At 36.3% G+C, this 15469-nt stretch overlaps 1 protein-coding gene across 1 annotated transcript in view; it reads right to left on the reverse strand.

Moving 5' to 3' along the window:
* Positions 1 to 15469, reverse strand: part of mmp24 (matrix metallopeptidase 24) — a 79704-nt gene that overhangs the window by 39288 nt on the left and 24947 nt on the right. Inside the window, exons 2-3 of the mRNA XM_056460545.1 lie at positions 6401 to 6549; positions 6157 to 6273 (exon numbers count right to left, since the gene is read on the reverse strand). Of these exons, the coding sequence (XP_056316520.1) occupies positions 6157 to 6273; positions 6401 to 6549 (266 nt within the window). The remainder of the gene's footprint in view (positions 1 to 6156; positions 6274 to 6400; positions 6550 to 15469) is intronic.

The raw sequence follows: 15469 nt of genomic DNA on the forward strand, positions 1-15469 counted from the left end.
GCCAATTCATTTATGGTCTTCCTCAGAAAACCCCTCTATAAACCGGTCCATCTTTTCACCATATCACCCCATCTTACAAGATCTGCACCGGTTTCCAATCAAACCCAGAGTACAATACAAAATGCTCCTTTGTACATTCAAGGCCATCCACAGCTGCGCTCCACCTTATTTTTCTGATCTCCTCCTCATCAGCCCTCAGCCTTAAAACTCCTCTGTTCAAAACAACATACTCTTTATATCTGCACTACTTCAGTTTGTATTTTGGTTTTTGTATTTTATCATCTTGTCTACTTTATACACTAACTGACAAAAGTCTAGTCGCCTATCCAAGTTTTAGGAACAACAATTAATATCTTGACTTCAAGTTCACTTGGTCTCAGAACTGGCTAATATGAAAGGCAAAGGCCTCTAGATTATGCTCATTTTACCAAAATAAAATATGATTATGCCTTATTTTTAATGATTTAATTAGGACAGTAAGGTCTGACTTTGATTAGAATAAAGTCTTGTCACTTAACAGAAATAATGTACAGTATAGAATATAAAGTCATGGCACAGTGGAAACAGAATTGTGTATGACTCCCATGAACTTGGAGGACTGCATCCATACATCTCTGCAATGACTCAAATCACTTATTAATAAAGTCATCTGGAATGGCAAAGAAAACGTTCTTGCAGGACTCTCAGAGTTCATAAGATTCTTTGAATTCATCTCCAATGCCTCCTCCTTTATCTTACCCCAGACATACTCAATAAAGTTCATGTCTGGTGACTTGGCTGGCCAATCCTGGAGCACCTTGACCTTCTTTGCTTTCAGGAACTTTGATGTGGAGGCTGAAGTATGAGAAGGAGCGCTATCCTGCTGAAGAATTTGCTCCCTCTTGTGCTTTGTACTGTAATGGGTAGCACAAATGTCTTGATACCTCAATTTCTGTCAGCAATCCACTCTGTAGATCTCTCGCACGTCCCCATAGTGAATGTAACCCAAAACCATGATTTTTCATTTACCAAGCTTGACTGATTTCTGTAAAAATCTTGGCTCCATGCGGGTTCCAATAGTATTTGTGATGATTGGGATGGAGTTCAACAAATGATTCATCTGAAAAATCTCTGACACTTTTCCAAATGATCAACTAGAAGTCAAGTTATTATTTTTTGCTCTTATAACTGGGATCTGAGATTATTACACAGCTGTCTGGATTACTCAATTCTTACTGGTCAGTCGAAAATTTGAGATGTTATTCCCAGATAACAACCACTAAATAACAAAGGCTTATCCAGGATTTTCGAAATCACCTTGATTTTCAGTGAATACAGTAAAATCTTATACTCACATCCACATTCATATGTATCCACTTGTCTGTTACGCCTCAGTTTTTGACTGTTTGGTGTTGCCTTGTGAATTAATAATAATTAGGTCAGCGTATGCTTTATTCACGAGTTTAGTTTCTGTCAGCTTTATGACTCTTTGGCGCCATCTTATGACTGAATAATGCACAGGTTATTGTATATTCCAGTCAGCTGTTTTAGTTTCTGTTTAAAGAATTAATAAACTATTTTGGCTCAGAACAATGTTTTGTCTAATTTTTTAATTTTGTGGCAAGTAGCCGTGCAGTAAGTGGAATAAAGTATATCCAGGATGGTTGTAGTAAGCATGTCAGACTTTATTCTGCGAAAACAACCTCCTGGATGTACTTTATCCCTAGCATAAAACCTGACAGGTTTATCAGCAGCCTGACGCAAAGCGGAGCACTCTTGTATAAGACTGAATAGCATTATTCTGCAAAAACAATCATCTGGATATACTTTATCCTGCTTATTACATGAATACTTGCCACAAAACACAAAAATATAGACATAAAACATTTTTTTTCTTTAATAGTTTATTAATTCTTTAATTAGATGCAAAGCTAACAACGAAAACAGCTGAATGGAGCTAAAGCACTACACTAAAGTATACACTAATTATTCAGTCAAATCATGGTGCCAAACAGTCAAAAAGGAGTGACAGACAAGCATATAAATGTGAATGTGGATGTATGTATATAGATGTGAATATATTCACTGACTGACATGATGATTCAAAGTTCCCATATGAGCCTTTGTTATTTAGAGGTTGTTATCTAGGAATAGCATACCCTGGAATGTCACAACTGACTAATCAGAATCAGGTATTTCAAAGAGACGTGTAATAACTAATGTTAGCGTCTGCATGTTAATTTGATTTAGTTGGGGTTGATCTGGCTATTTCTGCACTTAAATGTAAGTTAATAATAATTGTTTTACTCACTTCTGATAGAAACTTTTGAAAGCAGGTGCAATTTTACACAGCACTGTTACCTAGTTAATTAGCTGGTGAATATCAGCTGCTGCGTAATATCATTGTCATGGTACAGCAACAAAGTTTCTTTATTATTACGCCAGAATGAGAATTTAGTTCTTGCCATATCAGCCTAAAATATAACAACCTTTAATTTTCCGTTGGTCTTCGTACACAATGTGACTACAGAAACGTCCAGCTTTAATTAGGAAATTTGTCAAAACTCTTTTTTGACATTTTTGAGCGAGATGCTAATGGCCTAATCCGATTCTATGATTGATGCTAAGCTAAGCTGAAAGTGCTCCTCCCAGATCATCAAAACACTCGACTGCTTTGTTTCGATTTTAGTTACTATAACTTTGACTTTTCATTCAGTTCGTGGTCTTATTTTATTTGTAACATTGTAAGCTATGACATAGTCTTGATTTTTACTACAAAGACACCGTTTTCGCATGTAAGTAACATAGTAAACAATAGGTCTCTGGATGAAATGGTAACATAAACAAATGAATAACCATTTATAATTCAACACTATTGTGTCGTTGGACTAAATGTGTTCAATAGGATGTTGTTCTGAGGACTCTTACCTTTCAAAACAAACCCTGATGTACCAGCAGTGAATGTGTGTGTGTTGTTATTACATGTACTCATATCTAATAAGCATTTTCTGTGCAACTTGCACAAATTTAGCAAATATATTCTTTATAAGCTGCTCATTGAAAAACAACTAGCTACAATGGCTGCTTGAGGGTTGTAACTTTAGACTGCTGTATATTGACAAGATTACTCGTGTTCTTTTTGGTGTAATCTATTCGTAAGCACTGAAATGTGCAAAAACAGCACCCCAGTACATCCTGACGCTGGCTATAAGGTTTAAATATGGTAAAACACAACAATTTAACTCTAGACGACTTGGAAAATGTGCCTATTTCCAAAAAAAGTGGAGTGTTCCTTTAAAGCCTTGAAATAAAGTCTTGTATCTTTTTCATTTTGTCTGATTGTCATTTGCTTCAAGTCTAAGTTTGTAATGTTGTAATTTACATCTTAGCTTGATGGTTTGGTTAATGGCTTGTAATTCCTCCGCAAAAAGTTTTAGCTTTCAAAAACAAGTCAAAGTAGGCAGTGCATTTCAAGCAATCTCTTCACCGCTGTGATGAAAGTAGAGATGTTGTTTCGGTGTGAATTAGCTCTGAAGCGGATGCTGTTTGAGTGCACAGCGCTGTGCTGTTACATAAGAATTAATCTGCATAAAAAATTTGTCTTAAATATAGGGCAAAAGTTAAACCAGGCCAGACACCGAAGGCAAAAGCAGATGGCTGTCTCTGGCACACAACTGCAGGCACTCGCAAGTGAGAATATCATCACATCTGATTAACCAGAGACCAAAAACTCTGCATTAGATGACTAACTGAAATTAATAGAGCTTAAAAACAGATGAATGTTTGCAAATTTTCTAAACGCTTTCTTGTTTATGCCAACAGGAATGCAACGCAACTAAAATGCCCCAAATTTCCTTTAGTTCGGCTCATATATGCTGAATCTGCATCACAGAGACAAGAGGAATAGTTTCATGTCAAAACATGCACAAATATTGGCTTTTCCTATCTACTGAGGCTACTTTATCTGTTCTACAGCTTTAAAGGCAGCTCTTTTTGTCTGTACATTAAAAAAGGGGTCCTGCTTTCTTCCTGACCAAACAAAATGGCAAAAATTAATAAAATAATACATTAATACAGGCACAGTTTTAAGGAATAGTCATGTTAATAAAAACTTTTTAATATTTATTCCACATTTTTCAAGTGCCTTGGACTGACTTTTGCTGTTTATTTTGATGAATCCCTTACCCAAAGAGTACTGACACATTAATTAAGCTACCCATGAGCACTTTTTGTTTGATTTTGAATAAATTATTCATTCATTCATTTCCGGCTTAGTTCCTTTACTCATCAGGGGTCACCACAGAGGAATGAACCGCCAACTTATCCGGCATATGTTTTAACACAGTGCCCTTCCAGCAAGATGCCTTTCCCAACACTGGGAAACACCCATACACTCTTGCATTTAATCTCATACACTACGGCCAATTTATCTTATTCAATTCACCTATAGTGTATGTCTTTGGACCGTGGGGGAAACCGGAGCACCCGGAGGAAACTCACGCCATGGGAGAACATGCAAACCCCACACAGAAACGCCAACTGGCCCAGCCGGGGATTGAACCAGCGACCTTCTTGCTGTGAGGCGATCGTGCTACCCGCTGCGCCACTGTGATGCCCTAAATTAATAAATTTTAAAAATAAATAAAATATTTATGTAAAAATATATAAATGAATAAAATAAATATAAACAAACAAACAAATAAATAAATAAAAAAATCAGATATATTTATGTTTGGACATACTCATGAAATACTCATTAATTGTCTTTTTTACTGTTACACGTTCTCATTATGCTTTAAAATGTACTTTTTAATGCAAAAATGTATTATTTTATGTATTTTGATAAGTACCGCTTAGAACAAGTATAATATTTAATTTTTACATACAATTATTTGTTATGCTGAATGGTGCAAATTTTTTTCAACAAAAGCCACATTATATATTATAATAATCTATCATATATAATAAAAATAATTAAATGTATTTTATTTAGCATTTTGTACTTATTAGAAATGTTCAATATGAAAATTAACCAATAACTGATAATTAGGTCCTTCTCATGGCCGATACGGATACCAATAATCAATAAATTCATATTTTAATATTATTTATGTTTATATAATCTGCAGTTTGTGGAAATAAACAAAAATCTGAACTAATATTTTAGCAGTTCTAGCTAAACTATAGTAAACATCAGTTAATTCAAAAGATATTTAAAGATTTAAAGATATTTGTACTGCCTTATTATTGTATCAATTATTATAATTCATACTGGGAGTAAGGGAAGTATTTGTAATTTATTTTCTGTATTTCTTTTGAATCTATTAAGTAAGTTATCTTTAGGGGGGAGTTAGTTAACTTCCTGTTTATTATTTTGACTTTGCTCAGCTCTGAAGCCATTTTGTTCGCACTGCTATTCTTTGGCTTTTGTAATACAAACTTTTCCCTTCTGTTTCTCAAAATAAAAGAACCTGAAGGTTATTAAAATCATAACCTGCTAATTGTTTATTTATTTATTTTCTTTAACTTATGTTTCAACCTCAGCCCTAGACATTTGAGGTCGTAACAACATACGTTAGTCTTTTTTGTAGAATATCTATTGAATTATACTATTTATAATAAAAGCTATATGCCTTAGGGTTCAACCTTAGAGTTTATGGTTTAGAACTATAAAATAACTAGGCTGAGTGTGTTTTGGGGGTAAATAGCAAAGAAAACCACTCAAGGTATCAACCAACATCTACTTCTGTCTGTCTCCTAAAAACAAAAGCACTATTACAGCTGGAGGGAAGCATTTTAACTGTGTCTGTCTGGAACATTGCACAAGTGCCGTGTGTTTCATAACTCACATGTACGAACGCAATATGCACTAACATAATTAACGGTAAGAGTATAAATACACTCCGCAGGCCTAATGGGTTGCCATTAAATAGAATCAAATCATGTGCGGCTAGTTACAGGTATTATAGAGGTTTTAGAGCTCTTCCCTGAAATGAACTACAATAGTCATTCATCTAGAAAGAGTCAACAATCCCATTTAGAAATCTTATACATAGAAATAAGACGGGCTTTTGTGGATTCCTCAAGAGGTTTTTCAGATGAAGCATAGTCTATATAGAGTATACCTGTGAATTTTTCTATGCATCATGTAAGCTTTGCTCTGAGCGTGTACTTTACCTGTATGTGATCTTTTTGTCTCTCCACTTCTGACCGGTGAGAGCGTATCGTTTATTTCGCCTCCGCCGGCTGATGTGAGGGTGATCTGGAACTCCACACCGAGGTTTTCTCATCCACCTTTAAACAAAAAACCGCAAAGGGAAAACTTTTATGTTTTAGGCTACATCACTGTTGTGTAAAGACTTATAAGGTCTTGTGAAATGCCCATATTAGGACATGTTAAGTAGGAAAGGTAGTTACTTACTCAATGGTAGTTTGGTCGAGGATTCCTGTCACTGGAATACCATAAAACCGCTGCATGGCAGCGACTGCCGACTGCATGGCTTTCTCCGATCGCAGGTCTGATGTGCGGATGTCATGAGGGAGCAGGTAGCCATAGTTCTTCAGCCACGTCTGCAAAGAAAAAGAGATTTATACTATTTTTAGCATTTAAAAAATCATCTTTTATAAAAGTCATAATGTTATAATTTTCACCTAAACATTACTGTTTTGCACAACCCAGGCTCATTCTGAAAATGTACCGCTATATACATTTCTGGAGAGTGCCAAATACATCAGGAGCTATGTATTTGGACCAAGCGGCAACCTCCCGCTCTCCCTCGGGAGGCCAATACGGAAGTAACTGAAACTGCAATTCATCAAAATTCCGCTAGTCCTGGCTCCATAATAGAGCAAAGTGCAATTGAGCCCACTGTTAGAATGGCCAACTTTACAGCAGAAAAAAAGGTGTTTACAGCCTGGTACAAAGAACGATTTTGGGTCATATAGCTATTATTACCCTCCATGACAACTGTGAGGGGGGTGAATTTTTTTATAACTCATCCATTTGCTTTATATTAGGTTATATTAAGTTTGCATAATTAAGGGCGTGGCCACTTGAGTGACAGCTAGGTCTCGCTGGTCGCCGTCACTTCACCTCAGCTGAATCCGGCAGATTAGCCACTGATCTCGGCATATTCATCGTATTTTTGTGTTGTTTTATGTGGCTTTACACAGTCAGCTGCCTTTTGGACTTATTTCTTACAATTATCAGATGATATGGGATGCTGTGTGCACTTAACTGTGCTCACAAACCATTCATGTGGCCTCCGTTTCCCATGTGAGTAAAGTTATATACTTATACACCATCTCTATAAATGTGTGTGTTTTATTTAAGATCATTTATCATTAATATTTTTCTTTAGACCCGTAAAGCACTCCAGAATGTGACAGATTGATTAGCTGTAGGCTATAGAACAGTCATCTGAAGCGTTATCATAGTGTTATGCTGGAGTTCATCAATAGTCTTGCATTTACTAACACAGACTATATTTGAAGTGTTTGGAAATAATTCGCGTTTTCCTCCTGTAGAAAAACGTCATAAGAGCAATGTTTAGTGGCTAAATGTATTACTACAGTGTTTTTAAAAGTCTAAACACTTTATTGATATAGTGTACAGCCAAGCACATGTGGTCAAAACACAAACGAGTCGCAGGTAATAAAGTATCAAGCGTTTCTCCCAAAGTAAAGTCTGTCTGCCAGGTCTAAGCAAGCTCCGCCCACTCTCCGCCTCTTTGCCCTTGTTTGGTATCCCGCCGTGGGTGCGATGACGCGCGAACAAAATGGCGACGGTTGGCCGCGCCTACTTGTGGCTTCTTTTGCGCTCTTCAGAAACCTATGGGTGACGTCACGGATACTCCGTCCATATATTTTACAGTCTATGATTTGGACCTTCCATGTAGTGTGTAACACAGTTCTAAGTGAAGTAAAATATCCAGCTACTGCCTAAATCTGAAAGTGCACAGTGTTTAAAAATATTGATTCATTTTAAAATATTGTGTCGACTCATAAGACTTCAAATGAATCGTCTTGATAACGAGTCTTTAGCCGTTTCGGTGTGACGGCGATACAAAACTTAAGCCCTGCCCAATTGTTGCTCGCACAAACCCAGGAAAATTGAAACCCGCAGCCCCGCCCACAAACAGACAAACACTGTAGCAGATCCCAGTTGAATCAAGTCGTGAAGACGCTGTGCTCAGCTGGATATTATTGGAGGAAAAGTTAGTGTTATTTTCTCTACCCAAAGATGAAGCTGTGAAGAGTCAGTGGTTGAGGTTTATTTTTGCAAAAATACCTCAGCATTATAGCCGTCATTTTTCTGACAAGTGGTTCAGCAATCTACACGCTTACAACGGGGGATTCTTCAGCCGTTTGTTAAAGGAAGGATCAGAAAAGACTATTGATGTAAGGGACTTGTCAGAGCTTGACAGGAACTTTACAGTACACAGTTCATGGATCAGTTTCTTCCTCTATTTCATGATTAAAATGCGATTAAAATGGTTGCCTCCTTTTTTTCTCTAGCTTGCAAGTTATGTATTTAATTGTGTTTTGTTACTTGTAACCACTTGTAGAGTAGCTGGTTAACTCTTTATATTCTCATATCGTGTCTAAAGCCACTTTGAAAATGTGACGCGTGGCGCTTTGTTTACGGATTTAAGAGCATTTGTGAGTTTGCGTTCCACTGCCGTTTGTCGTTGCTATGGCCACCGTCAGCTGTTCCTACACACATGCAGCAATTAATACTGAATGTGTATCATGGTTAAGAATAGAGCAATATGCTGGTGTTTAACTGCACTGCTTTAATGCACTCCTGCATTGGGCTCAAACACATACCTGCTAACATCATTTGTCCCTAAGAATCGGGGAGACCGGGGAGGGGGAGCGGTTAGGTTCAGGGGTGAGGTGTCTGAATAGCACTGTTGAAAACCTGGGTACTGTGGTGTTAGTAACTACTACGAAGCGTGTTTTGGGCTGCCACTGCGATCGGATCCTATACCAATGTTGGCGACCAGGGGGTTTCACAGACCGTACCAAAATGCTGGGGGGGTGGTAAATAATAAAACGGGAGGGTGGCGGGAGATGGGTCTGAAATACGGGAGACTCCCGGGAAAAACAGGAGTGTTGGCAGGTATGCTCAGACATACACTATGCACTCTGACTACTTCAATATTGTTGATAAGCCGTGGTGGGCATTTCACTCTGTCTTACTCAGAACGCTGTCGACCAATGGCAACAGACTGTCATCGGTCCAATCAGTGCAGATTCGCTACGCACTAATGAGGGATTTGGGAACAAATGAATCGCTGAACGAATCATATGGGAGTCCCTGGGATAACTAGGTAAAAATAAATGCATATTATAAGACAATAAAGTGTTTTTTGACCTTGCATGCATATCAGCCTGTTGTTGAAGACCCTTAAAACCAAAAAAAAAAAAACCCTTTTTAATGTAAGTGTAATAGTGGCTCTTTAAAAAACAATAGAAAAAAAAGTAGTGCATTGGAAAGCAAAAACGCGGTCTGTGTGAACGACCCCTAACGATACCTTTTCGATATTTTGTGCAGCCCTGGTAAAAATAAAGCTGATCTTATATAGAGCACGGTCTTCTCCTCATCCTCTCGTTCGCTCCTCTTTCAGCTTTCATCTCTCCCTGCGGACGAGCCCGATGGAGGACTAGTAAGCAGAAGCCCTCGTTTTAAAGCACTCTTTAATTGAGCTCATGGCTTGCAGTCCATTTTCAGCATGAATATTTTAATGCAGGAGTTTCTGCTCCTTTGCTCCTGCAGCGTGAAGCAGGAGCGTCACAAACACAGAGTCAATGCCTTCCAATGGAAATCAATCTTTGGGTCGCTAGACACACTTCACCGTTTCTATATCTGAAAGAGCCATGCAGAGTTCATTAGAAATAAAAATAGTGCTCTGCTGATACTACCGGTGTGTGTTTTTATGAGACTTGTCCATGTGCTATGACTTATGACCTATTATATCACTAAAACAAGCAACAACTTACATTTAAGGAAAGGGTTTAGATTTAAAGACCATTAAAAACGTCAAGCAATCACATAGAATGCACTAGCAATCAAAGTAATGTATTGAAGTGATAGATTCTGTCATCTACTCACATTTACATGTTTTAAACCGTTAAGTGTTTCTTTCTTCTGCTGAACACAAATACAATTCAAATGAATTGCTTGAAACAAATGCAAACTCATACACAACATTAGCATTATTTTGCATGTTGTGCTTGCTGAAATCAAGCTATATTGTTCAAATGCCGTGCATGACGATGTTGCAGACTCATATACAACATTAGCATTATTTAGCATGTCATAAATGCTAAAATCTTGAGTGTTCAATTGCAATGCATCAAAATAATGCAGACTCATATACAACATTAGCATTATTTAGCATGTTGTGAATGCTAAAATCAATGCTGAAATCAAGCTATCTTCACTGTTCAAATGCAATGAGTGAAAATAATGCAGACTCATATACAATATTAGCATTATTTAGCATGTTGTGAATGCTAAAATCAATGCTGAAATCAAGCTATCTTCACTGTTCAAATGCAATGAGTGAAAATAATGCAGACTCATATACAATATTAGCATTATTTAGCATGTTGTGAATGCTAAAATCAATGCTGAAATCAAGCTATCTTCACTGTTCAAATGCAATGCGTGAAAATAATGCAGACTCATATACAACATTAGCATTATTTAGCATGTTGTGAATGCTAAAATCAATGCTAAAATCAAGCTATCTTTAGTGTTCAATTGCAATGCATCAAAATAATGCAGACTCATATACAACATTAGCATTATTTAGCATGTTGTGAATGCTAAAATCAATGCTGAAATCAAGCTATCTTCACTGTTCAAATGCAATGAGTGAAAATAATGCAGACTCATATACAATATTAGCATTATTTAGCATGTTGTGAATGCTAAAATCAATGCTGAAATCAAGCTATCTTCACTGTTCAAATGCAATGCGTGAAAATAATGCAGACTCATATACAACATTAGCATTATTTAGCATGTCATAAATGCTCAAATCAATGCTAAAATCAAGCTATCTTTAGTGTTCAATTGCAATGCATCAAAATAATGCAGACTCATATACAACATTAGCATTATTTAGCCTGTTGTGAATGCTAAAATTAATGCTGAAATCAAGCTATCTTCACTGTTCAAATGCAATGCATGAAAATAATGCAGACTCATAGCCTACACAACATTAGCATTATTTAGCATGTCATAAATGCTCAAATCAATGCTAAAATGAAGCTATCTTTAGTGTTCAATTGCAATGCATCAAAATAATGTAGACTCATATGCAACATTAGCATTATTTAGCATGTTGTGAATGCTAAAATCAATGCTGAAATCAAGTTATCTTCACTGTTCAAATGCAATGCATGAAAATAATGCAGACTCATAGCCTACACAACATTAGCATTATTTATCATATTATAAATCCTAAAATCAATGCTGAAATCAAGCTATTTTCACTGTTCAAATGCAATGCATCAAAATAATGTAGACTCATACACAACATTAGCATTTAGCATGTCGTAAATGCTAAAATCAATGCTAAAATCAAGCTATCGTCCATGTTAAAATGCAATGCAGCTTATCATGCTCTTCATTGTTCAAATGCAATGCATGAAGATAATGCAGACTCATACACAACATTAGCATTATTTAGCATGTTGTAAATGCTGAAATTATTGGTGAAATCAAGCTATTTTCACAGTTCAAATGCTATGCATGAAGATAATGCACTCTCATACACATTAGCATTGTTTAGCATATTGTAAATGCTGAAATCAATGCTAAAATCAAGCTATTTCCTCTGATCAAATGCAATGCATGACAATAATGAAGACTCATATGGGCTACAACATTAGCATTACTTAGCATGTTGTAAATGCTAAAATCAATGCTGAAATCAAGATATCTTGTTCAAAAGCAATACATAAAAATAATGCAGACACATACTCAACATAAGCATTTAGCATGTTGTCAATGCTAAAATCAATGTTGAAATCAAGCTATCTTTAAATGTTTAAATGCAATGCATGAAAAAATGCAGACTTATATACAACATTAGCATTATTTAGCATGTTGTGAATGCTAAAATCAATGCTGAAATCAAGCTATCTTCACTGTTCAAATGCAATACATGAAAATAATGCAGACTCATAGCCTACACAACATTAGCATTATTCAGCATATTATAAATCCTAAAATCAATGCTGAAATCAAGCTATTCTCACTGTTCAAATGCAATGCATGAAGATAATGCAGACTCATACACAACATTAGCATTTAGCATGTTGTAAATGCTGAAATCAATGCTGAAATCAAGCTATCGTCCATGTTAAAATGCAATGCATGAAAATAATGCACCCTTATACACATTAGCATTTTTTAGCATGTAGTGAATGCTAAAATCAAGCTTATCATGCTCTTCATTGTTCAAATGCAATGCATGAAGATAATGCAGACTCATACACAACATTAGCATTATTTAGCATGTTGTAAATGCTGAAATTATTGGTGAAATCAAGCTATTTTCACAGTTCAAATGCTATGCATGAAGATAATGCACTCTCATACACATTAGCATTGTTTAGCATATTGTAAATGCTAAAATCAATGCTGAAATCAAGCTATCTTCACTGTTCAAATGCAATACATGAAAATAATGCAGACTCATACACAACATTAGCATTTAGCATGTTGTAAATGCTGAAATCAATGCTAAAATCAAGCTATCGTCCATGTTAAAATGCAATGCATGAAAATAATGCACCCTCATACACATTAGCAGTGTTTAGCATGTAGTGAAAGCTAAAATCAAGCTTATCGTGCTCTTCATTGTTCAAATGCAATGCATGAAGATAATGCAGACTCATACACAACATTAGCATTATTTAGCATGTTGTAAATGCTGAAATCAATGCTAAAATCAAGCTATTTCCTCTGATCAAATGCAATGCATGACAATAATGAAGACACATATAGGCTACAACATTAGCATTAAATCAATGCTGAAATCAAGCTATCTTGTTCAAAAGCAATACATAAAAATAATGCAGACACATACTCAACATAAGCATTTAGCATGTTGTCAATGCTAAAATCAATGTTGAAATCAAGCTATCTTTAAATGTTTAAATGCAATGCATGAAAAAATGCAGACTTATATACAACATTAGCATTATTTAGCATGTTGTGAATGCTAAAATCAAGCTTATCGTGCTATTTACTGTTCAAATGCAATGCATGAAAATAATGCAGACTCATACGCAACATTAGCATAATTTAGCATGTTGTGAATGCCAGAAATCAAGCTTGAGTCAAGCAAAGCATGAACACAATGCAGACTCATGCAAAACAACGCTAGCCTTATTTTGCATATCCCGAATGCTAAAACTTAAAACTTCATACGGCAGCAGCGAATACACCCTATACTTTGACATGGCTGCTCAGCCTCCATGGTAACAGAGGCTCTGCACGGCCCCCTGGGAAATGGTACCCATTAAATAATTCACCAGTGCTGTTACTGGTGCCGTCATTATAGCATGGCACACAGCGAAGTCTGAAACCAGCGCTAGACCCAACAATACACGTATTCATCCGCTTTGATGAATCAATGAAGACTCAGAGATCTGAAGAGCACAAAAGACTGTGACAGCTCAGCTCCGGGGAAGAATAGGCCTTGTTTAAGCTGCAGGACTATTTCCGTTCTTGCACTTCGTAGGATTCGAAGGAACTGAGTTCAAAGTCAGAAATCCACTTTTAACTGGAAATACAAGTGATGAATTATTCTTGTGAACGGCCTTGGATAAAGTAATAATATAGAGATGGTGCTGCTGAATCATGTACATCATTCCAAACCTGACTTTATAAAACAACAAACTTCAGAATCATGTTCATATAATGTTGATAATAATAATAATAATAATAATAATAATAATAATAATAATAGAAGACTAAACACTCTGCTTGGTCAAACTACTTATTTAAAATGGGCTGAAACAACATGATCACATTAACTTTTGTGTTGCGACATTCATTCATTCATTCATTCATTCATTTTCCTTCGGCTCAGTCCCTTTATTCATCAGGGGTCGCCACAGCGGAATGAACTTTTCCAGCATATGTTTTTCACAGCGGATGCTCTTCCAGCTACAACCCAGTACTGGGAAACACACTCATTCACAAACATACTGTACACTACAGCCAATTTTATTCATCCTTCGGCTTAGTCTCTTTAATCATCAAGGGTCACCACTAGACACGGGATGATAACCGTGTTCAAGGTATACCACGGTTTGGAAAATTCAAGGTTTCAAAACCGCCAAAATTTTCTGCTTTACCGTTACTAAGGTATGTGTAAGATTTTTTTATTTACTTTTTTTTTTGTTTTGTTTTTTAGGACAACAGTATCTCCAGCAGAAAAGGTTTCCAAAGATTTCATTTTAAATTGTACAGAAATCTGTGCTTTTGAAACTAATGAAACTATCAGAATGATTGATTCAATGATTTGTTTCAATAATTTAGCCTGACATCCCAGGAGGCACACAACATAATAAAACTTTAGTATTTACATTGTGTACTTAGTAGGGATGTATCGATTCACTGTGAGCTGGTTAAAAATCAATTCAAATATGTGACGATTCAAATCGGTTGAAATGTTGAATACATGTTTTGAACAGAGGGGGCGATGTGTTAACAGGCGCAACCTCGCTTTACCTGCACATCAGCAGCGAGGAAAAGGTAGAGCGGCAGAGTAATATGACAGCGGTGAGGTGCGCCAGACAAACACAAACTGTGTGCAAATACTGCCAAAAGACGTTTACTTACACTAACACAACAATGAATACGATGCACAGTGCACAGTGAAAAACTACTGTCACAGACGTCTATATGCAAAAAACTATTAATAAGCCAAACCACGCAGACTGGATGATTTGCAGCTCCGCTTGCTTTAACAAGTGCAACAAGGATCACGCAGTGCATCAGTGTTTTCATAGCGAAAGTGTGAAGATGTTTTTCAGACTGAAAGAGAAAGTTGTTCTGTTACAGAAGCAGGTATTACATTACCCCCCCCCCCTTTCAGATTAGTTCATGCATATTTATGCATATAATTAGTAATTTCATGAGCAGTTTTTTATGCCAGTGTCCAGTTCCAAGACCTCAAATGTGCAAAGACCTCAGCTTATGCCAGAAAACATATATCTGCTGATATTTCTTTTTTAAAGTGTAAAATCCCAACACAGTGGCAGTTTTAGTTGGTTTACATTAATGAGTCTTCTTTAGTTTGTATTATTCTTTTTTGTTGTTGTTGTTGTTTTTAAATTAGCCGTTTGGTCATAGCAGAAAATATATTATTTAGCAAAAATGTGCAGCATTTAAGAAAAAACGAAAGGGCTCTTCACCTTAAATTTATTTCAAATAATTTTGTTAAAAATCGTGAGATGA

The sequence above is a fragment of the Danio aesculapii genome, chromosome 6 (genome assembly GCF_903798145.1).
Source record: "Danio aesculapii chromosome 6, fDanAes4.1, whole genome shotgun sequence".
NCBI classification, from domain to species: Eukaryota; Metazoa; Chordata; class Actinopteri; order Cypriniformes; family Danionidae; genus Danio; species Danio aesculapii.